Source organism: Lygodium microphyllum, chromosome 2 (assembly GCF_053477565.2).
Source record: "Lygodium microphyllum isolate KBCC chromosome 2, Lygodium_microphyllum_v1.1.10, whole genome shotgun sequence".
Taxonomy (NCBI): domain Eukaryota; kingdom Viridiplantae; phylum Streptophyta; class Polypodiopsida; order Schizaeales; family Lygodiaceae; genus Lygodium; species Lygodium microphyllum.
In genome coordinates, this window is record NC_141136.1 from 137,369,994 (window position 1) to 137,392,384 (window position 22,391).

The 22,391-nt window shown below is 41.4% G+C and overlaps 1 protein-coding gene across 2 annotated transcripts in view; it reads left to right on the forward strand.

The window, feature by feature from the left end:
- The window catches only part of LOC148040373 (uncharacterized), a 99,835-nt gene extending 77,718 nt beyond the window's left edge, over positions 1-22,117 (forward strand). Inside the window, exons 5-9 of one of the 2 annotated variants that reach the window (XR_015694666.1) lie at positions 7,469-7,566; positions 7,647-7,772; positions 8,027-8,075; positions 21,302-21,592; positions 21,714-22,117. Coding sequence is in view for 1 of the 2 variants with exons in the window: in XM_087698932.1 (XP_087555058.1) it covers positions 7,469-7,566; positions 7,647-7,772; positions 8,027-8,075; positions 21,302-21,454 (426 nt within the window). In the remaining variant the exon portion in view is untranslated. Of the gene's footprint in view, positions 1-7,468; positions 7,567-7,646; positions 7,773-8,026; positions 8,076-21,301 lie in introns of both variants that reach the window. The other variant, XM_087698932.1, reaches the window with a different exon arrangement.
- Positions 22,118-22,391: the final 274 nt, after the last annotated feature.

Below are 22,391 nucleotides of genomic sequence, written 5' to 3' on the forward strand. Positions count from 1 at the left end.
TATGTGACAAAGGCATAATAGAAAAAAGTAATAGTCCTTGTGGATGTACAGCTTTTTATGTCAATAAGCACTCAGAATAGAAAAGGGGAAAGAAAAGGTTAGTGATAGATTACAGACCCCTAAACCAAATGCTGATCCAAAACAAGTTCCGGATGCCAATCAAAGAAGAATTAATATGGAAAATCAAGGGAGCAAAGGTCTTTAGTAGTTTTGATTTAAAGTTTGGATTCTGGCAATTCAAGATTCATCCTGAACACAGGTACAAAACAGCAAATGTTGCTTGGACAGTACCAAGGGATTTGTATGCCTTTTGGCTTACACAAAGAGAGAGTGCAGCTCTTTTTTGAAGCTATCAGTAAAGTCTGTATTGTATATATTGACGATATACTCATCTTCAGCCACAACATCAGACAACACCTTGACCACCTCAAAGATTTTGATCAACTCCTAAAGAGAAGTGGCCTCACATTATCTATTGAAAAGGCCAGGATTGTAAACTAGAAGCAGATTTCCTAGGAACCATAATCCAAAACGGAACAGTCAAGCCACAAGAACATGTTTTGCAGAGGATTGCCAAGTTTGCTGATAAGTTCTAACATATCAAAGAATTGCAAAGTTTTTGGGATGTTTAAATCGGATAGAATGGTGTATTCCCTATCTATCCCAATCCATCACCAATCTCAGAAGGTTGTTGAAAAAAGATGCAGAGGGAAAATGGACAGATCAGCAAAAGCAAGAAGTTCAAGCCATCCAAAAGATCTGCTTACATCTTCCTACCATGAGAATCCCTGGAGAAGGAACTATGGTCCTTTACTCTGATGCATCAGGAATAGGATGGGGATGTGTTTTATTTGAAGAAATCGCAGGAAAAATGTTTGTTTGCAGGTTTGGATCTAGAATATTTCCTGAAGCCGTTAAAAGATATCCTTCAGCCCACAAGGAAATACTCAGAGCAACGAGATCCATCAAGAAGATGAAACTCTTCCTCATAGGCACAAGGTTCAAATTAAAAATGGATCTAAAAAATTTGCATGGATATCTGTTTGGAAAAAATGCAAGTGAAATTGGAAATACCCAACTCCTAAGGTGGGCCAGCTGGTTCTCACCATGGACATATGACTACGAGCATGTGCCGGGGATATAGAAGAACATCACAGATTTTCTCAGTCGTAATCCCATCCTATCTACTCACATGGAAAACGATCCATATTCCACTACCCACATCATCATAGAAGAAGATAGCTCACTGCCAAAATAAAGGACCACCTACCACTTTATTCTTTGTATTGATACCAGTCCACCACCTAACTTCTTTATATCATACTCCACTTGCTACCTACCACTTTATTCCCCACTATCCTCCACTACTTGGCTTCTTTTTGTCATACTTTACTTGCCACCTACCACTTTATTTGTGAAGACAGAGTTGAACACTTGGTCTTGCATCCCCTTATCTCTAGCCATATATCTCCTAGCCTTGTATCTTCCCATCCTGAGTCTTGAATCTTGGCTCTCTCTTGTTGGAACTCAGTCTCTTCGACAGTCTATTATTAGTCAACAAGAATTATGTTTCCACTTCCTATGTGAGGTTCGGTAGTAGGCTCGGGAAATGTAGAAGTAGTAGTAGTATAGATAGTATAAACGAGGGGTATTTTGGTATCTTTCCCTTCCTAAAACGATGTTGTTTGTTCATTCTTAGGTGTTTTAGGGGTGCATGGATTGGGAGGTCCAATAAGTGTCTCTGTCTCTACTATCACTACTATCAAAGCGCAGTAGCACAAATAGTGAGAAAGAATGTTCTCTTGGCCGCACTTGTATTGGCGATGGACTCCATGGACTGGGAACTGCCTTTGGACCAGATATCGACGAAGAGGCTTAAGTGAGAAGAAGAAGATGAAACCCATAGAGCAACCCCATAAACACCTTACACAGTATCAAAGAAGAGGCTTAGACGAGAAGGAGATGGCGGACTCCCATAAAGCAACCCGAATAGGATGAGCAGAAGAGCTCCCCTAGGATGCAGAGGCACTTGGTAACTGTTGAATACATCAGAACCCACTTCTATGGATTTCAGAAATAGAAGCCCCCAAACCTTAAGACTGTCTAGGGTGTGTTGGGGTTGTTCCCTCTCTCTTGCCCCACTCTACTAGGTTTTCATTGTGCTCTCCTATATGGTAGTATAAGTGTAATGAAAAACTATTTTCCCATCCAATGGAAAAAGGAAGAGGTTGAAATGTGACTGATTTAGGGAAAAATGTGGCTGGTTTTATAACTAAAATGTCAAAAAATTAGTCGGTTTTTATTTAGAAAAACTTGAATTTCAATGGTTTTCTTGAAAATCCAGCCAGGAAAAATACACTGAAGGACAGTTTTCCAATGAACACGTTGTTCTACGACAGCCTTTGAACTACGGGGAACTGATCATCATGGCTAGCTCCCATATCACACTTGGCATTACTCTATTTAACACGACAGCTGAACTTTGGGGGATTGATCATCATAGCTTACAGCTTGTATCATACTTGGCATCAGCCATATTTTAAATGTTACAAGTTCCTGAGCTTATTGGGAACTGATCATCATTACTTACATTCCATATTATACTTGGAGGGATCATATATTGTATGACAGCCTCTTGAAAATTTTTGGGAACTGACTGTCAGAACTTGCATTCCATGTTATATTGGCAACACTGAGAGAGTTCGTAATGGAAGAACACAAACACGGAGAGAGAACATCTGAATGATCTGCATACTCTGTAAACATCATTTCTATATAATATAGCTGTTCATGCTTTCTTTGTATATGCTGTGCGTATAAATGGTATCAGAGCCAAGCGTTCTTTTCTGGCAATTCATTTAGGCTTCTTTCATTCTCATTCTCACTCTACAGAGAGAAAGCTGAACAGAACTTCTTCCGGTCAAGCTGAATAGAAGCCGAGGATTTTAAAATCTTTAAGAGAAGGCACTCTGGCAGAACTAAATTCTCTGGCCCCTCACTTGCACCCTATTGCCACCATTGCCGTGCCGCGTTTTAGCATACCATAGACATAGGCCCTTGTATGTCAAGTATTTGGGTAGAGCTGAGACAAATTAGTTCTTTCAGCTGAGTTGCTGGTATGCAAAGAAGAATCCGAAAGCCCATAGCCCCAGTGGAAGCCATGGCCATTCTCTCAAAGGTAAGATTTCTATGAAGGAAAAAATTTACACTGCATAAGGTAGTCTCAAGCTAGTAGGAGAAGAAATAGATCCTAGTCCTTGGTGGAAACGTCCTGAGTTTTGCTGGAGAACTAGTAAACAAACATAAAAATTGTTTCAGCTTAGGGCCTCACCCCTCAACTCTCTATTAGAAAATAGAACAGTCGTTGCCATCTTTGATGATGGAGAAATGCGCTTTATCAAAGTTTAAAGCATCATAGAAAAATGAGCGACAAAAGGCGATTGAAAAAGGGTATCATTTTACTTATTTCGGAATGGTCCAAGCATGCATTAATCCTCTGTTCCGCGAAGGCATCTCTGCCTAATGTATGGTTATGCTCCTCATTGCCTGACACAAGAATCTCAGAGATCAACTGATTGGAGGCATTGAGTCTACTCTTGCTGACGGCCCTACCTATCTCCAGGTCCAACCAAACTTCTTGGATTTCTATCGCATAAAGCTGTTCTTCTTTGGCAAACCATTTTTGGAAATTTTCTTTTCCAATCTCAGAATCTTCAGCCTGTTCTATGTTCTGTAGCACTGCAGTAGGTTCTTTTGACAATGTCTGGTCTTCTCTGCCTTTAATGAAGAAGTTTATCAATTCTCTTTTAAAATCTAAGGTAATGGGATCCATGAGAGCTGACAAATTCATCCCTAGAATCATATCGTATTTCATGGAGGCGGGTGGATTATGAATTGGGCTTTGAATTTGATTTGCCCTATTTGGATCCATATTTCACAGAATTCTTTTAGCCAGTTGAAATTATTATTCCTGTACCTGTCATTTGCCTTATCCTTCCTTTGGGGATGATCCCCTTTTTTTAATCAGGGATACTGAAGATACTGAAGTTCCGGTGTCGATGAGTGCATCCACGCTGAATGTCTTATACCAGGGACCTTGATGTTGACTCCAGTGACAGGCTTATTTTCTTTGATCCCTCCATAGGCTAGGAATCCTGGGATATCCATGGCTTTATTGAATTCTTCTGGAGGTAGTTGTTCCAGATAATCAATTGTTTCTTTAGCCTCCTTGCTAAGCTCTTCTTTAGGGTCTTGATCAGGACTGTGGCTCTGGTTGATGAAGTCATTGTATCCTTTTCCACAGAAGACTACATATGTTGATGGGTTTGTGGGGAGTAGAACTTGAGATTATTGTTAGGTGTGGGGAGATCATTATTGGAGTCAGAGGAGATGACCTGGATTTGTGAGAGGGTGGATTTTTGTTGAAGCAGGAGGTGTTTCTGGCGCTGAAGGCGCTTGAGGAACTTGTCCTGTTTTTCTTGTGAAATCTTCATTCAGGGCCATGGCAACAGGATCATTTTTGTCAACTTGGTAGGGGCCTCTTTTGGAGGCTGCCGATGGGCTGGTGTGGTAATAGAGTGTGGTGCCTAGGGGCTTGAAAGAAGTGGATACTATTTGGAAGTCTGGGTGAAAGTGAGGAGTTTTTTTCCTCATCATTGCTTAGACCCGGGGGTAGATTTTCAAGGGAGAGTGTGACAGCTTTGCTTGACACAATTCTTTGGACATAGTTTTGTTGTTCCTTTAGTCGGATGGGTCTGCCATTTGTCTTTGCTTATTCGATCACTCAAAGGAGGGATCATAGTTATGGCATCAGTTTGTGTGCCAGTATTAGGGAGAGCAGTTTCTTGGAGACCATATTTGTGTTGCTATTTTTCTTGAAGGCGCCTGATGCCTTCTTTGTGGTCTTCATTCTAGATTACGTGTTCTCTTTCTTTAGAATCTGTGGATTCTCTTTCCTCTTTTTCTTCTTCTATTGTCTGTGTGGACTGGGTTGCCCTTTGGGGTCCTTGTCCCTGTCCTTGCCCTCGCATGTTATAAGGAGCCCTTCTGGGTTTTTGTTTTGTTACATTCATCATATTTAGGGGGAAGGTTTTCTAGACTAGTGTTGTCGCCCTCGCGGACAAACCATCAAGACCCACGGATCCCTTATTGCTTCAAGTGTTTCAAGCTGAGAGCGATAGCTACCTCTCACATAGCCGTGCACTTCCACAAATCAATGTAATGAGCTTACCTTCGAATCTGATTGAGTACCTCTTCCCACGAATTCATCAATGGCTCCACGATTCAAGATGCGTTCTCAAGCAAGCTCCAGCTACAAGCTCTGAGCTTTGACCTCCATAGCCTTGGGCACTAGAAGGAGGAAGAGAAGAAGAAGAAGATGAAGAGAGGAGAAGAAGAGTTTCTCAACGGTCCCTTACTCCCTCACACACACTCTTTCCCTCTCTCACACTTCCTCTCTCATGCACAAGAAGGAAGCAAGAGCAAGAAACAAGAAGAGAGCAAGTTTGGCTACACACAAGAATGAGCTTCTTCATTCATTTCTTGATTTTATACATGCCCTTATCCCTTCCTTGGGCGGCCATCCCCCTTTTTGGTCAGGCCTTTGTCCTTTCCTCTACTCTCTTTTCTTCTCCTTTCTATTAGCGTAGGCCTCAACCCATGCCTCTCATTCTTTACAATGTACATGGGAGAGAGCCCAACTCTGTTTTACAAAATAAATTATAATGCGCCTGGTGCTTTTCTTGCTAGCATATTACAGTGCACTTATTATCGTGTGTTTCCTTTTACATTCGAGGCTTTTTCCTACATTTCATGCCTTAAGATTTTGTTTTGAGTGTGCCTTTCTCTTCCGTTTTTCTCTCCCCTTGGGACTGTCTTCCATTTTTTATTTTTCGGCTTTTTTGTCTTGGTCTTCCATGGGTGTAACAACTAGCCTGAATATTGATGCAAGGGATGGTATCATCATCTTGTGGCCAGTCTCCTGTGAATATTATGCTACACAATTCTTCTTGCCCTTCATCTAGAGAGTCTTCTGAGCTATAGAGAGTGTGCTAGTCATTATAGAAGAAGATTGTGTTGCTATCTGCATCACTGAGATCAATCTGTAGATATTCTTCTTCTTCCTCAAAGTGCATGCTGTTAAACTGTTTAGTTTTCTTTGGACACTTGCTTGCCGAATGTCCTTTGTTTTCATAGATAAAACATGCATTATCTTCTTCTTTTCTTCTTGATTTCTGCCTCCTGAATGCTCTAACTTTTCTCTTTGACTTGGGGCCTCTATATTTGTCCTCGTGTTTTTTGCAACTATTGCTTTTTTCTTTGTTGCAGCCAAAATTTCTAGTAAGATATTATTTTTACAAAATGTTTTTGGGGGAATTCTTTTACTGTGTAGACCGTTTGATGCAAAGATCTTGTATTGTCCTTTCAATTCTTTGAAAGAATTCTCCAAAAGTGCAGGTTACTATACTGGAGGTCTTTTTGATGTCTTCTGTGACCAGTCTTGCTAATTCTGCTGGCAGCTTGTTGATGAATTAATTTTTTATGGATTCATCATGATGTTTCCCACAAACATATATCAAGTTTCTGCAGTGTATGAGAAAATCTCCAATTTTGTTAAAGTTGCAAATCTTTGCTTTGTGAAAAGCAGTTTCAGCCATGGCAGTTGTTTCAAAAATTTGTTCCCATCAGTATTGCAAGATTCCTGTAAACAAAAAAAATATGATTAGAATCAAGACAACATCGTGAACAAAACTCCTTTAGGAAAACCTAGATGTTTGATAGCATGCTCAAAGAGTAATAATCAGGATCAAGATTTAATTAATTGATTGATGATAACATTATCAACTTATGCCTGCAAATGAAAAATCTTATAATAACCATTGAAGCAAGAACAGCATTAGAGATAACTGCAGTGAAATGTTGGCCTCTTGAGGGAATGCTTTTCTACTTAGTCCAAGTGCTTGTGGACAGGAGCTCAATAGCTGATCTGGAAGCTTGAATTGCCAGTTTGAGACTTGGTGGTTGGGCACGCAGTTGCATACTTCTCTGAAGCATCGGTGACTGTATACTTGTCGCAGAAACAATTTGTCAAATCAGCATACCTGTAATCTAGAATGCCTTGATGTTCTAGATGTAACAAGGATAGCATATTGTCCTTGTTTTGTTTGTATGCACAACTGTCAGGAACAAATTGTTTTTCTCTCAGATCATTTAATCAGCAGTTGAAAGCTTGTTTTGCAGTACTTGCAATGTTTATGAAAGCTTGTTTTGTTGTACTCACAATGTTTATGAAACAACAACGATGTCTGTTATTTTACTACTATTTGAAACTGAGCCTGGTGTAGACCTTCACCATGATGATGTCACTTTGTCTGGTTAGTTGCTAAGTTAGGAGCTTAATCAAGCGAACCATAAGATTGGGAAAAAGCCATGACTCAATTTGCCTGATTAGTTTGTTTTCTTCATTTAGATGAGAAAAAACCTCTTGCTTGGATCAGTGCATGATGTTGTTGTTACAAGTGTTACTTCTCATGGAGTGCAAGTTGAAGTCCTCGGCACCAGTGTGAGGCAAGTTTTTGAAATGGAAGTTCTGTATGTGCTTACTTTTGTTGTACGTAGTCCTTTTGCTGACATGTTTCTATTGACAGGGGTTTTGTGCATATCTCAAGTATGTCGCAAGAATTTGTGAGGTCAGTGGGAAGTGTTTTCAGAGTGGGTGAGAAAGCTAGAGTCATGCTGGTTAGAAGTCAAGACCCGAGGCAGCTATGTTTCAGGTGAGAAGTCAGGAAATTCTGAGATAATGTGGTAATTGTTAAGTGAGACCAGTGTATCAACCTTATCTTAATTTAGGACGTGGAATAATTTGTGTAACACATTTCTCTGGCTTCAAGGTTGTTTTTTGACAGAGGACTTATATACACACTTGTTTTGAGCTTTAAGGAATGGAAACTTATTACAGCATAGTGTTGGTCAGAAACTTTTCAAAGTTTTTATATATACTGAACATTATTATCCTTTTGAGTTGCAGCATTGCAGAGTTGGAAAGTGAAAGAGGCCTTGTTTTACGCGATAAGCAGGTACCTGTCTCAGTCTCAGAATTTTTGATATCTCACGAGCTCCACTGGTCACTTTTCTGTCTGCAATCCCCAGCAAGTGCATGTATGAAAGCTAGCTTGTTGCCAGTGCATCTTAGGCTTGCTTGCAATATCATGCATGCAAGTAAGGTGTCTGCCATTATATTCTTTACTTGTCTATGGTAGAGGATTTGAGAGAGCATTTGATTTATTTATGCTGATCTTAGTAAGTAGCTAGTGGCGCATTGATAATGCCCTTGTTGCCAGTTGACTACATAGATTATGAGGTTTGCTTGAAGATGCCACCTATCTATTCCAAAATGTTAGACTATTCTGGTTCTGTCAGCTCAATTGGCTCAATTGGCTCAATTGGCAACTGTGTGTGTTGTGTGTGCGCACGCATGCATGCGTGCATGTTGCGGGGGGTGTGGATCTGTGTGCAAACACACTTTTTTTTTTGGTGAAACAACTGGAATATGTATGTTAGAAAACACACAACCTCATAGCAAGTGTGCACATGTGTGCACAAATGCATACTCCAACAACTTTTTCTTTTTTGGCATGAAGTGTATTTTGGTTGTAGATTTAGGAGATTTTTTTTTGGGTGAAATGACTGGATTATACTTTTATCAAGCTACAAAGGAGTCCGTGTTCAAACGAACACACAGCATCATATCCAAAACAGACACATGTGCATGCATACACCAACACTCTTTCTTTTTGTCATGAAGTCTTTTCTGATTGTACATTTATGAGACAATGAACACTAATTTACCACTGTTCATTATCTGAGTAAGGGGAATAGACTTCATAGCAGTCTATTTTAAAAATAAGAAATAATGGCAAAGCACATCTGTAGAATAAGCATCCAAATCAGCAACATGGCAGTGATCATATACTGATTGCTGTAGCGAATGTTAGAAGTAGCCACAAGGCTGAAATTTGAGTCCCAATTGTCCAGAAAACCCAATATCCGACTCAATGAAACTAGAGGGGAGATGGAGAGATCCTTTGCAAAAGCCTTCCAAAAAGCTTATCTTTGACTTAGAAATCAGGCATGCCATTGGAGGTAACATATGCTTTTGTACCTTCATAGAGGACGTGACTTCAAAAGAAATAAGACAACCTAAGGCATTATGTTTTAGTTTCTAGTCCTCGTGTCTGCTACTAGTGATCTTCTGAAGAAAGGAAACGTGAGCAGCATGAATTATAATAAATAGTCTAAAGTTTTCCCAAAATGATGAGATAGCCAAAAAGTTTTCCCAAAATGGTGAGAATGAAAATACACCATAGTTGCCTCTGTACGTTGTACGGTACTGTCTATACGGTACTGTACGGTACATATCCGTACGAATTCGTACGTGATTTTGGGCCACCTGGATCCCGCGTCCCGCGTTTCCTGCACCCTCGCCTTTACTCCTGCGCATTTCGCCTGCTTGCGTGGCACTTTTTTGGGGGGGGGGGGGGGCTTGGATACCTCATCCCACCCCCTTTTCCAGCTATGCACTCCCCCTCAGCCCTCTTTGGATTCCTTCCAGTTGGCAGCCCTCTCTGTGACCGTTGACCCCTCTTTGACTGTTTGAACTTTGACCCTTCTCTCATCTACAAAAAATGCTTCTCTCCTCCATGCTTCCACACCAATTCAGCAAGCACTTACCATTCTCATCTTCCTCTCTTGGATCTTGTTTCTTGAATGGACTTGTGATTTGTCATTCTTGAATCTCACATCCCATCCCCTCTTTCCTGCACCCTATCGAAGCAATTGCCATTCTCAAATCTTATCTCCCATCCCCTTTATCCCGTGGGCGGCACCCTATCAGAGCATTTGCCATTCTCATCTCCCATCCTCTCTCTCTCACTCTTGCTCTTTCAACTTTACCTCAATCCTCGGGCCTCTCGAGTCTCCCTCCCTTTAAACTTTCAAGACTCAAGTTTCAGGAGTCGAGACTCAAGCATCTCTCTCTCTCTCTCTCTCTCTCTCTCTCTCTCTCTCTCTTTCTCTCTCGGGCCTCTTTATCCGTCATCGGCACCATGACTCTTGAGAAGCACGAGGCCTTCAATTTGCATGCGATCCATGTGGAGAGGGACACAAAGAATTCCAACTCCCACCATTGGACGTGCAAGTATTGCAGGAAGCGCTATACAAGTGGTGCAACTCGGCTTCTCCAATATCTTTCCAAGACGGGGGGGCAAGTTCCTCCATACAAGGAGATCCCTCAAAACATTGCGGATGAGATTCTCGCCAAGATGAGAGGGGGATCCATAAGAGGAGGAAGTGGCTTATCGGCACCAACTCCTATGCCTACTAACAAGGAAGCATTCAGTATGGGCGTATTTTCAACCGATGCAAGAGAGGCCTCTACCATTGGTGGCGGGGGCTCCACATTCGCATCCGGCTCCGGTAAAAGACACAGAGTGGAGGCTCATGCGGTGCCGGAGAGACAATTGTCACTCTCTCAAGCTCCCGGTCATGTGCGTGGATCGGTTGCCTTTCTTAGAGAAAGGCAACGACTTACGGACATTGAAATTGCACGCACGGTGATTGAGTGCAATCTTGCATTCAATGTCCTAAAGCAAGAGCAATGGAAGAAGATGATAAAAGCCATTGCCAATGTGGGTCCATGTGAAGGATGGACTGGTGTCACATACAATGACATGAGGACGAGAGAGGTTGATGAAGAGAAGGAGAGGATTGATAGATTCCTTGATTCTATTCGGGCCGCATGGATAAAATATGGTTGCTCCATTTTCACCAACGGATGGAGTGATCGTAAGAAACGAGGTATCATCAAGATACTCGTCTTATGTCCACTCGGCACTTACTTTTTGCAAGCTGTAGATACCGACAAGAGGGGGAGAAAAACGACAAGTGCATTCATCTACTGCCACATTTAACAAGCTATCATTGAGGTATACATTGCAATTTTCTTTTTAAATTTGTTTCACTTTCTTTCGTTATGATAATATCATGATTCATAATTGAAATTTGATTTATACGTAACTTGTAATTTGTAAATTATGGTTGTAGGTGGGCCCCTCAAATATGGTGCAAGTTGTTACTGACAATGCATCGAATTGTCAGCGTATGGGCTGTTTGCTTGAGGCCGAGTTTCCTACGATTGTGTGGACTCCATGTGCAAGTCATTGTTTGGACTTGCTTATGGAGGACATTGAGAAGCTCAAGTGGGTGAAGAGGGTGGTCCACAAAGGTAAAGGTAAAGGTGCTTGCGATGTATCGTAAGCATAGCACACTGGAGTTGAAGAAGCCTTCTTCAACTTGCTTTGCTTACATGTGGTTATTATTGGAGCGCCTTTATGAGGTGCGGTCCACCTTGCGCCAGATAGTGGTGTCCGCTCTATGGAATAAGTGGGATGAGCATGAGACAAAGGAGGCCAAAACCATGTAGTGCTTGTGCCTTAATGAGCAGTTTTGGCAAAAAGTTCGTGTCGTTGTCATTGTCGTGACTCCCTTTTAGAGGGTGTTGCGTATGAGTGATTGCGAGGGGTCCACCATGGGCCTTCTCGTTCACTTCTTTAAAGTAGCATTGGCGGAGTCACGTGCTTGTACAATGATCACAGAGACACAACGTGCACATGTTTTAGAGATAGCAAAGAGGAGATGGGCATAGATGCATAAGCCCATCCATGGTTTTTCCGCATTGGTACATCCCGCCTACAAGTCACTGGTGGTTATAGATGATAGAGAGTTCGGTTCAAACCAGCTTGCTTATTTGACTCGTGTTGTCCCTGTGGATGATCACAATGCAGTGCTAGAGGAGCTAGGATGCTATGCAGATCAGAGAGGGCATGTGGCTTTTGCTTCTCCCACTTGTTGGAGGAGAGAGTCACTTGTGAAGCCTTTATTTTGGTGGCAAAACTTTGGATATGCACTGGAGACCCTTCAGCCTTTAGCCATGAGGGTCCTTGCCCAGGATTGCTCTTCGGGTGCATGTGAGAGAAACTGGAGTGCCTATTCTCTCATTCACACAAAGATTCACAATTGGCTTAGCACACGATAATTAGAGCGGCTAGTCTATTGCCGTACTAACTTACACATGACGAGGGCTATGATGAGCATGGATAGTCCGAAGCAAGTAAAGTTTAAACACTTAACCATAACATTTAAAATTTGGTGTTTTAACTTTTAAACTTTGAACTTTGGAGTTTAAACTTTATACTTTACAATTTAGACTTTAACATTTACAATTATCAATCTTACATGCATCACTGCATTGTGTAGGTGAATGTTGATACATTCAAGTTGACATGCGACACTCTTCTGAGTATATATAAGGAGGTGGACGAGGAGGAGGAGATGATTTTTGCAGAGCTCTATAGAGAGCTTATAGCATTAGATACTCGTGACACTTGCAGTCAATGTGCTCGTGGGCGAGGAGTTCGAGTAGGTGGTCGCAGGGGCATGGTCATTTGAGGGCCTCCATCATCGAGGAGGGGTGGTTTGAGTGGTTTGCAGATTTATGTAAGGCGGGGCTCTAGTGGTTCACATCCTGTGCCTCATGATGACATTCCCCCCTTGTCTACACAGCCGCCACCTAGGGAGCCATCATTTGATGATGATGGTAACCTCATTACTGAGGATGAGTATGAGTGTCTCATCATTGGATGCCGAGGAGTCATCTTCAGATTCTCTTGATGAGCACTCAGATGGTTTTGATGATGATGGTGATGGTGATAGTGATGCCTCATCATAGATTCACATGACATGTCACATAGGTCTCTCTTTTTTTTTGTATCAGATATACTAGACTGTAGTTGTATCGCATGTTTTGTGTAGCCCATGTGACCGCGATGGTTATACTTATGTATTCATCTTATTCTATAATAAAATGGCTATTTCCACTTTAAACATGTATTCTATGATCTATCATTTAATGATTTATGATTTTTGTTATTTAAAAAATCATCTTAATTTTTTTTCGTACTAATATCGTACCATACCTTATAAAATCATAAGATACCAATTAGTACCTTATTTTATCGTGTTGTATTGTATCGTATCTTTTGTACCTGACAACTATGAAACACACCCTTAACAACTAGAAATTCTATCTATCAAATTATGTGAATAAGTACAAAACCAGAAAATATGTAGAATTGTTTCAGCTGGGGTAGCACAATGTGCACAAATAGAAGAAATAGAAGTTTCTATTCTTCTTTGGGTAAGAATAATGCTAGATAGCAGTACCTAGTCAAGTATGTCCATAGGAAAATATGTGATTTAAGGGAAAGTTTACATTTCAAAATGACCTTCAAATGTTGTCTTTGGCAGTTTCAATGGCTTATTCAAACACTCTAGCAAGTTTGTGTGATGTTTTGTCTAGGGTAAAGGGATAGATAGATTTAGCAAACAACTGTAGTGCCAAATATTTGCTAGGCAACAAAGCATGCTGCAAACTCTAGGAATCTAGCCTAAAAGCTGAATCCAGAGGATGAATCAGTTCAAGCCGTCTTATAAGATCTTGGATACACGACCGATATGTAACGAACTAACAACAACAAAGGAAATCACATATCCATGATTATCCATGACATCTTGAATACATACAATTCTTATTTTTCCAATAAAGTAAGCTCTCCTCTATTCTTGAAGAGCCAAAGCATTCAACAATCTACTTCAATGTGTGCCTTCAAGTTGCAGAGAGCTAGCTTTCTGCGTGTGTCTGCTAGTCCATTTTAGATCTATTTAGAATTTTTTCCAACTCATAATCAACCTAATGGAAAAAACAATTGTGCCTTGAAAATGTCTCATAAAACCATCCCAATGTGATATTGTCCAACTTCCAAAAGGTTGTGGACATATTAGCATATATTATAGCCAGGATTTGAGAATAAGCTTCCTTATTGGAGATATTCAACAAAAAATGAAGTGTTTTTGGCCTACATATGAAAGTGAAATATGCAATATATGAAACCAGCCTTCCTTCTTGGAATGGGTGGTGATAACCTGATTTAAGAGTTAATTACAGAAATAAATAAATGCACATAAAATGAAATACACACTTTACCATAACATTCTTGGACAGTAGACACCTTGTTGGCCCCAAAATTGGCGCCCCTTGCGGTATTTCTTTAGCTTTCCTTCAATTGGAAGGAGTACAACTTGAGATTCTTCAATCTCCTCTTGCTAACCAATTGCTGTCATAAATGTCCAGCAAGCCTTTTGGGTCATTTGCCCCTTGTCTCACCCAGGACTTCTTCTCCAATTTGACCATTGGCTGGCCAAATGCCCCAAATCAATTCGGGATGGGTTGGCTCTTGAAATCCCTTGATAATCTTCAATTATCAGCTACCGATTTCAGTTCCTTGAGCCTTCAATCTCTGGCACGGATCCCAAGGTGGCTGCTAAACCCTAATTTCTGCTGTGAATTAGGGTTTACTGCAGAAATTACAGATCAGCCCACCAAAAATGGTTGAGATCTCCTCCGAATGGCTGAGCATAGGCTGAAGGAAATGAGAGAATGCTGTAGAGAGAGAAAATTTTGAGATTTGTCGCGAAGAACTGATCAAAATCAGTTGCTGCCCTACTGTACTAGCCCCAAACGGATGCACCAACAACAATAGGAGCATCAGAGATTGTGATCTTCAGGAGAAAGTGCATCAGCAGCAATTGTCAGCTTCCCAAGGTCAAGAATATGCAAATCTCCATCACCAAAATGGACTCCAATGGCTGGGAATTAGCCCCAAAAGCTGGCAGCAACAGTCCAACACCTCTTTCCAACGGCTCCAAAATGAAAAAACGAGATTTCCCTCTCCCTTCAGCCCTATTTAGCCTTTTCCCCACTTGCATGGGAAAGTTTTGCCAAGTGGCAGCTTTCTTAATCCATTTTCAGCAATTTCTAGCCATTTAATTAATTTTTAGAATTAATTAATTCTGAAAATTAATTCAGCCCTTAATCCATGCCCAGAAAATTGACCTTGCCCATCCAAAAATTAATTGGCTAGGCCATTTGCAACCCAAAGTGGTTCCATGTATTAATTGACCCTTGGACAAGCATTAATCTATTAATTAATGCCTAGTCCCTAATGTCACCACTGACACTTAATGGCCAATTAACGGTCCTAGGGGCAAACTGACACCAAAATTCACCTAGAATCTAACAAGTGTAACTTATTACAACTTTTGCCTTTGACACCCATCTTTTTCACAGGGTCCTTCGGTCTTCAATTGTGAGAAAGGCACATTTGATTAACTTTTAATCAAATGCTAAGCAAAGCAATAAACTTTCACGTCCTCGTGACAGAGATCTTATGTATATATGTGGTTGGATGCGCACCTAGTTCTAGCTAGACCATTGAGCATTTGCTCCTTCGTTGTATTTGTTATGCGTAATATAATTAGCCACACCTTTTTCACTAAAAACAAGAGGAGGAAAACCAATATGCATAAATAAGAATTCCATCTAGCAATTAAAATTTTGCAAATCTAAAAATTGAATATGAAACCAACCTCCCTTCTCGGATAGGGTGGTAAACCTCTTTCATGGGATTCAAAAAAGCACATTAACCAATGATCATTTGCCAATTGCACAACCATTTCAGTTGCTCACCTTAGCTGGTCCTTAAATTGGTCATCAAATGCCTCTTTCTCTTGTTGGTCATCAGCTTCAAGGGACCTAGAAGGACCCTCATTTTAGTCTAAACCAACATTAATTTTCTTGCTGCCATGGTATGTTCCTTGTCCAAGATTAGGCATCACATTCTCCCCTACATTTTGAGAATTTTCAGATTGAGAGGCATCATCACTACTTGATCCCATCTCATTGTATGAAGACATTCTTGTTGCAATGCGCAGCTGATTACAAATTCAGCACTAAAGCAATGCTTTTGACTTCTATTTAGGTGCCACGGGCCTACCAATTCAAGGGAGTTAATTGTATCGTGACAATGGGACCATGAAACCAGCCTTCCTTCTTGGATAGGGTGTTAAAAATAACTTGATTAAGCACTAACTACACAAGCATAAGATTCATGTAAATTGAAATATAAACATTACTAGTCAAGCTTGGATGGTAGACTCCCAACTGGCCCCAAAACTAGTGCCCTTTGTGGTATTTCTTTAGCTTCTATTAAAGTTGGATGAAGTACGCTGAGATTTGGCTCCAATATCCTTCACTATCTAATCTCTCTTGCTATATAAAAATGACCAACAAGACCTCTTATCAAATTCCCCTTTGATCTAAGTTGGGGATTGGCCTCTAATTGACCCTTGGCTGGTCAAATCTAGCCCCAAATTCAATTAGGATGATTGGCTTCTTGAAATCTCTAGCGATTCCTTGAATTCCAGCTGTTTGATTCAAGTAGTAAGCCTTTGATTTCTTGGCATAGGATCCAAGGCCATTGCTAAACCCTAATATTTGTTTTGTTATAAATGGCTCAAAATTGTTGAGAGGGATTGCCTATAGAGGAGAGAGAAAGTTGAGGAGAGATTTCTGATTTTTGCTGAGAAAGTGTTAGAACCAACTGTTGTGTGCTGTAAAACAGCATTAAATGTTGTTGCCTAGCAGCTTGGAGGCCCTTAGATGGATGTAACCCTGCCCTAGATGGAACCTCCAGTTGCTACCCTCCTTGTTGGTGCTGTTGCTTGTAGTAGGAGCCTTCTTGGCTGGCTGGAAATGACCAAAACCTGTTGGTACATGCTTGGACAACGCTCTCTCCTTCTCTCACAACCTCCACAATCCACTGAAATGGCTGAAATGACCCTCAACCAGCCTTTAATAGCCTTTCCTTCACTTGCATAGGCGAGTTTTGCCAAATGGCAGCCTTTTAATTAGATTTTTCAGCCATTGAATTAATTTTCAGAATAAATAATTTTGAAAATGAGTTTTAGCCCATGTCCTGCCCAAAAAATTAAATGTTCCCATCCACAATTAAATTGGCTTGGCCATTTTGACTCCTAAGTGATCGTGAGTATTAATTGGCCCTTGAATTGGCACTAATTAATTAAGTAATTTCTAGTTCCTAATATCACCACCAACATTTAATGTCTAATTAAATACCATAGGTCCAAATGGACACCAAGCTACTTGACGAGAACTTTTACCTTTTACGGCCCCACAGATATCTCGGGATCCTTGGCCTATCATTGTGACTTAATTGACTTGCACAACACATGTGCCTCTCACATTTGCACATTTGATTAGTAACTAAATCAAATGCTAAGAAAAACATAAAAAATTCACATCCCTATGATAGCATCTCTTGTAGCAATTCAAAATAATGCGAATCCTAAATAGTAAATGCATGTCAATTGAGGCAAGATTGCTTATTAAGCAAGGCAAAGACCATGTGTCTTTGATACGGATGTAAGTGACAACCACGCATTCAGCTGCCAACTTCAAGATGTGGGAGGGGCGGCCTAAAACTGAGCGGTATCATGAAGGCGAGGACTTGGTGCCCTGTGTGGCAATTATGAGGCAAGAATGCCCGGTAAGCATGCTTTCATCCCCAATATCAGCACTTGCTAGGAGCCCTATTCCAGCCAGCCTTTAGTGGTTGGAGGAGAGGCTAGCAATGATGCAAATGCAAGGACCTCATGCCTAGTCTTGAAATGTTTCATTTCAAGGTGAAACATTACACGCATGTATGATTCCCCATTCCAGATGTTTGCAGACCCCTAAAACTAGATGTATGCCATAGGCATTTCATACTTGCCCTTTTTTGGGCAATCATTTTTTAGCCCTCGCCTTTTAAAAATGTGACACTTTTCCCTGGGTGACTTTTGAACCTAGATGACACATCTATAGTGTATAGATTATCATCTCATACCCCTCGTCCCCTTGTCAAAATTCAACATCTTTTATGCTTGTTTTTCGAAGTGTAAGCTTTGTTGAAATATGTTGACAATTCATGTTAAGGTTCAACTTACATACATATATATATATATATAAGAATGCATATATATATATGGGCAATGTATGATTCAGCAGCTTAAAAAGATGAAAACAACTAGGTGTTTTATTGCTAGGGTGAAACGTTATACCCATGAAATGCGCTTCGCATTCAGGCATGGTCACATACAATTTCTTGGTGATCTTGGTGCTAACCACATTGCAAATGTTGAGGAAGGTTGATGGGCGCACACAAATCTATATGGAAAAGCAATGAGAGGCAACAAATTGTTGACAGTTGTTGACCTTGGTGTCAGGTGCAACTAGTTGGACACACTCAATCCCATCCTTAATGATCACATTGAGCAAGTGGTGCAGGAGAAGCCTCCATGCAGCCATCGAGAGGGATCCTCACCCCAAGTGCAACCTCCCAAGATCAGGATACACTCGAATGCAATACTGCACAATGAACATAACCACTAAACAAACATGTAAGAATAACAGGCTTTTCAAAACACAATCATTGAAATACCTCAAAATGCTTAAAAGACCATGCTTGGTGTCAAGCATGCCAGGCCACTTGATGAGTTGGAGTGGGACCTTGGAGAGTGGCTATGGCCAGCCATTGCGGTCGCCAAGAAGCCACTGAGGTTCCTAGAGTACACTGCCAGGATTGGCAGACACGTATTGGTGGAGGAGGACATGGACTGGGCGCCTTCGCGTAGCAGATACTGGGCGGAGCATAGCATCACGAATGCTTTCCAGCGGACTTTTTGGCGCCACCTATGGGATAGCTAGAGGCCGAGGAGGGTATCGTATTTCTTATGGCTGTTGGCACATGGAGGCCTGGCGGTGGGGAGTTGGTTAGCCCAGGTGTAGAAGGATGGAGGTGGTAAACGTTGCACACAACCTTCTCTGGAAACTCCAAAGCACTGCCTTTGGTTGTGTGAGGCGGCACGGCTTGTGTGGAGAGGAGCATGCCGCATTTTCGGCCGTTTAGTACCCAGCCTTGGATGTATCTCATGGGGAGCTTTCTATTGGCACGCAGTCAGCTAGGGCCGCCACCTTCTGTATGAGGCTGGGATGCAGGACACAATCTTCATCATTGAGGCTAGGTTGTGTGTAGTGGTGGGCTTGGAGGCTCTACCCATGTGCCAGGTATTGGAGCCCACATCAGACTGCTTTGAGGTATGGAAGATCGTAGGGAGTCTTACTGGATGGCACATTTGGAAGGCGTGGTGTCAGGAGGTTTTTGGTGGGGAAAGATTTTTAGTATAGGCGACTTTGGGAGAGCCATGGACCTCTATCATCCACTCCCTCTGCGGCCGATGGGACTAGGTGCAAGGTGAGTCTCCAGCTCGTTAGGAGCTCCGTTTTCATTTTATGCGCACTTGGGGCAGCCAGGACTTGTTCATGATACCCACACCACACAGCCCCCCCGCCCCCCCCCCCCCCCCCCCCCCCCCCCGCGGTTCTTGCCCCTAGATGCCTTGAGAGGCTTGTACACATGATCTATTTATGACCTTCCACCAGCTCCAGCTAGTCTGTCGAGCATGAGCATCCCATTGTAATCAGTCTTTTTGAGTAGTATAATCAGTCACAATTTACTTGCCAAAAAAAAAGAAAGTATCAAGCATGCCTTAGAATGCTAGTTAGCATGTCAAGGCAAACACAAACATACTCTCTCAGTTTGATGCAATGAGGGGCCTGCTGGGACTCTTTGTATACCAATAAGACCAGATCATACTTTCGAAGCTTATCACATACCGTTACTATGTATTCCTTGCGGTCAGATAAGGATAACCTGCTGTAAGGAGAAACATTGCAAAGACTTCTATTGCCTGATAATGCCAATCTCTTGGCCCTTTGGTATGCTGATGTCTCTTCTTTAGGTCTGGAATAAAGAATGGAAAGTACATAATCTCATGACAGTTTGGAATTTATTTGCTGTGGCTGTAAAACTTGGCAAATTGAAGTGTCCTTCCAATCAACAAAGGAATTTGGAAAGATGTCATGAGTTAATATGGCTGAGCCAGGTAATAGTTCCTCATGAACTGGTTTTATCCTGTTGCAAGGAATGCATCCGGTAAGGGTGATGCGAAAATTGCAGGTTGCTTTAGGAAACACTCTCAGCCGTTGCATGTCAGTTGAGGATTGTCTAATCCATACTGATGACTTTTGTAAAATTCTGAATACCTTTGTTAACTGAACCAAAACTGAAATCGATTTCTTCATCTCAACCACTGTAGAATTCTTTTGCTGAAATTAGAAACATAAAAAGACATTGAGAGTAATGAGAGTTCTCCAAAGGTGCATGGAGGCCTGTTGTCGAATCTTCAAACTTTTCTTGCTACTAGTTAGATTGGAGGAACCATTGAGTGATGTTCGCATGCTGCAAAAGTTGCAAGTAATATTGGCAAATGTGACATGGACTGGTAGGCAAGATTCATGGAGATATTCTATGAGATTGAAAATCATTTGCTATAAGTTTGGTTATTTCAACCACCTTTGGTAGCGACTGAACCTTGGGGCTTATCTCTTGGCCCAGCATGGCATGAGGCCAATTAATGATGTGGTTGACGTTGATGGGCACTCTCTTAGTTTTCCACATGCGTGTGCAAGCTTCGGGCTTAGACCTATTTGGAGCAAGGTCAGGGAACTCATAATTTTGAAGCTTGTGCCTTTGCTCGAGTCTTTGCCATAGATTGGAGGATTAAACCTCAACCGTTTATCCTTTGAATTATATTTGAGCTAAAGGTCTTGTAAAAGCTTGCTTCCACGGCAAATTTTTATGGCATTTGATGAAGCCTACAACCTGATGGATGGGAAAGCTTTTAAGGATGAACAACATGCATTGAAGCAAAGTTTATTCTGGAGATGTCTGCTTGCAGCCTTGCAAGTGGTAAGGTGTTGTAGAAAGAAAGTTGCAACTCTCAAAGTAGTGACGTGGAGTAGTGTTGAAGATATCCATCATCCCTTGGAGCTGTTCTGATTTATGGCGACTCCTTAATAGATGGACTGCACAACTTGGATGCAAAATTTTAAACATGAATTTGGCATGGTACTTCCATGTTTCATTATAACAAGACTCCTACAATTGTGCTTTACCCATGGTTTCGAACCCCCAGAAGAATGAATGTGTGAAGATGTAAGTAGGTATGCTTGTCTCTGATATATTCATGGCTGTTGAACGAAAACATATTCGCTCACATGATCTGTGCACAGTGGACGATTGTACACTTTACAGGCACTAGTTCTTCTTTTGATTAGAGGCTTGATTGGTGTTTTCAGCCGTGTAGGGCAACAAGTTTTGGTTTTGGTCTCTGCTGTGCCTAGTTTTGCATTTGCAACAACTGATTTAACTTGTATTTTTTTGATTAGCGTGTCTTCCAAGAAGCTGAAGTTATGGCAAAGAGATTCTGTGAGAGCCAGTGGCTGTCAGAGCAAGAGCGACAACTTTATGGCCAGCCAATGATTAGAACTGATCTGGAGTTCCAGCTGTTCAACGTTGCAAATATTGAATGGCTGCACTAGGGCGACTGAGACCAATTCTTGGTAGTGAAAGTAGTGGAGGTGGCGAGTAATCTATGCAGACATAAAGCATCCCGCCCATGTGCCTAAAACTTGAATTCCGTGTGCTCCAATTACTGCATAGCTTTTTGCATTCTTAAGGTAAAGCAGAGAGCACTCTGGAAGACGCCTCGGGTGAAAACCATTAGCAAGGTAATTTTCTTTTGGTGGAGAATGTCAGATGAACAGCACGTACTTAATGATGCTGGTTCTTCTCTTTTAGGAACAAGGAAGGATGAGATGGGAAAGAAGCTCTGGCATAAGCTATATATACCAGTGAATATTAGAATCAGTCAATGCTTGCCTGCCTCTGCACGTGGTGGATGGTAGCCTTGTGATATTATCTGAGTTCTCAACCGTGTTACTTCTAGCCTTCCTTTAGAGGAAGTGTTCAGCTACCCTTTCTTGCTATAATTTTCAACGACTGCTATTTACCGGTGTACTAACATTGTTGCAGCGTTGCAAAGTATCGGCAAGTCTGTTGTTCAAAGACATTGTAATGGAATTTGATTCTAGCCATTATACACCACTTAATTTCTCACTGTACAAGCATGGTTTTCTTATATTCCGTGTAGCAGGATGTGCTTTACATTGCGGAGTGTTGGCAGGTTCTAGCAGAGGGGGTTTACATGTTAATAGAGTTCCTTTTGGATCCAACTCCAGCTGTAATACGCCTCTGTTAACTTCCCATGGTACACCTGGATGCTGTCAACTTGTACTGTATTATGGACACGCGTGCGCATCTGCCTATTAGGTTTGCCTAGCCGCTTACAGACGAGCTTGCAGTTAACGGCCATGTAGGTGTACAAACTGAAAATACTGAGTTTTATGAGAGAGTATAAGAGTTTGCAGGGTTATAGAGAAACGAGGGAGCGGGATCGTGGTTTTTTTTGTACTCCAT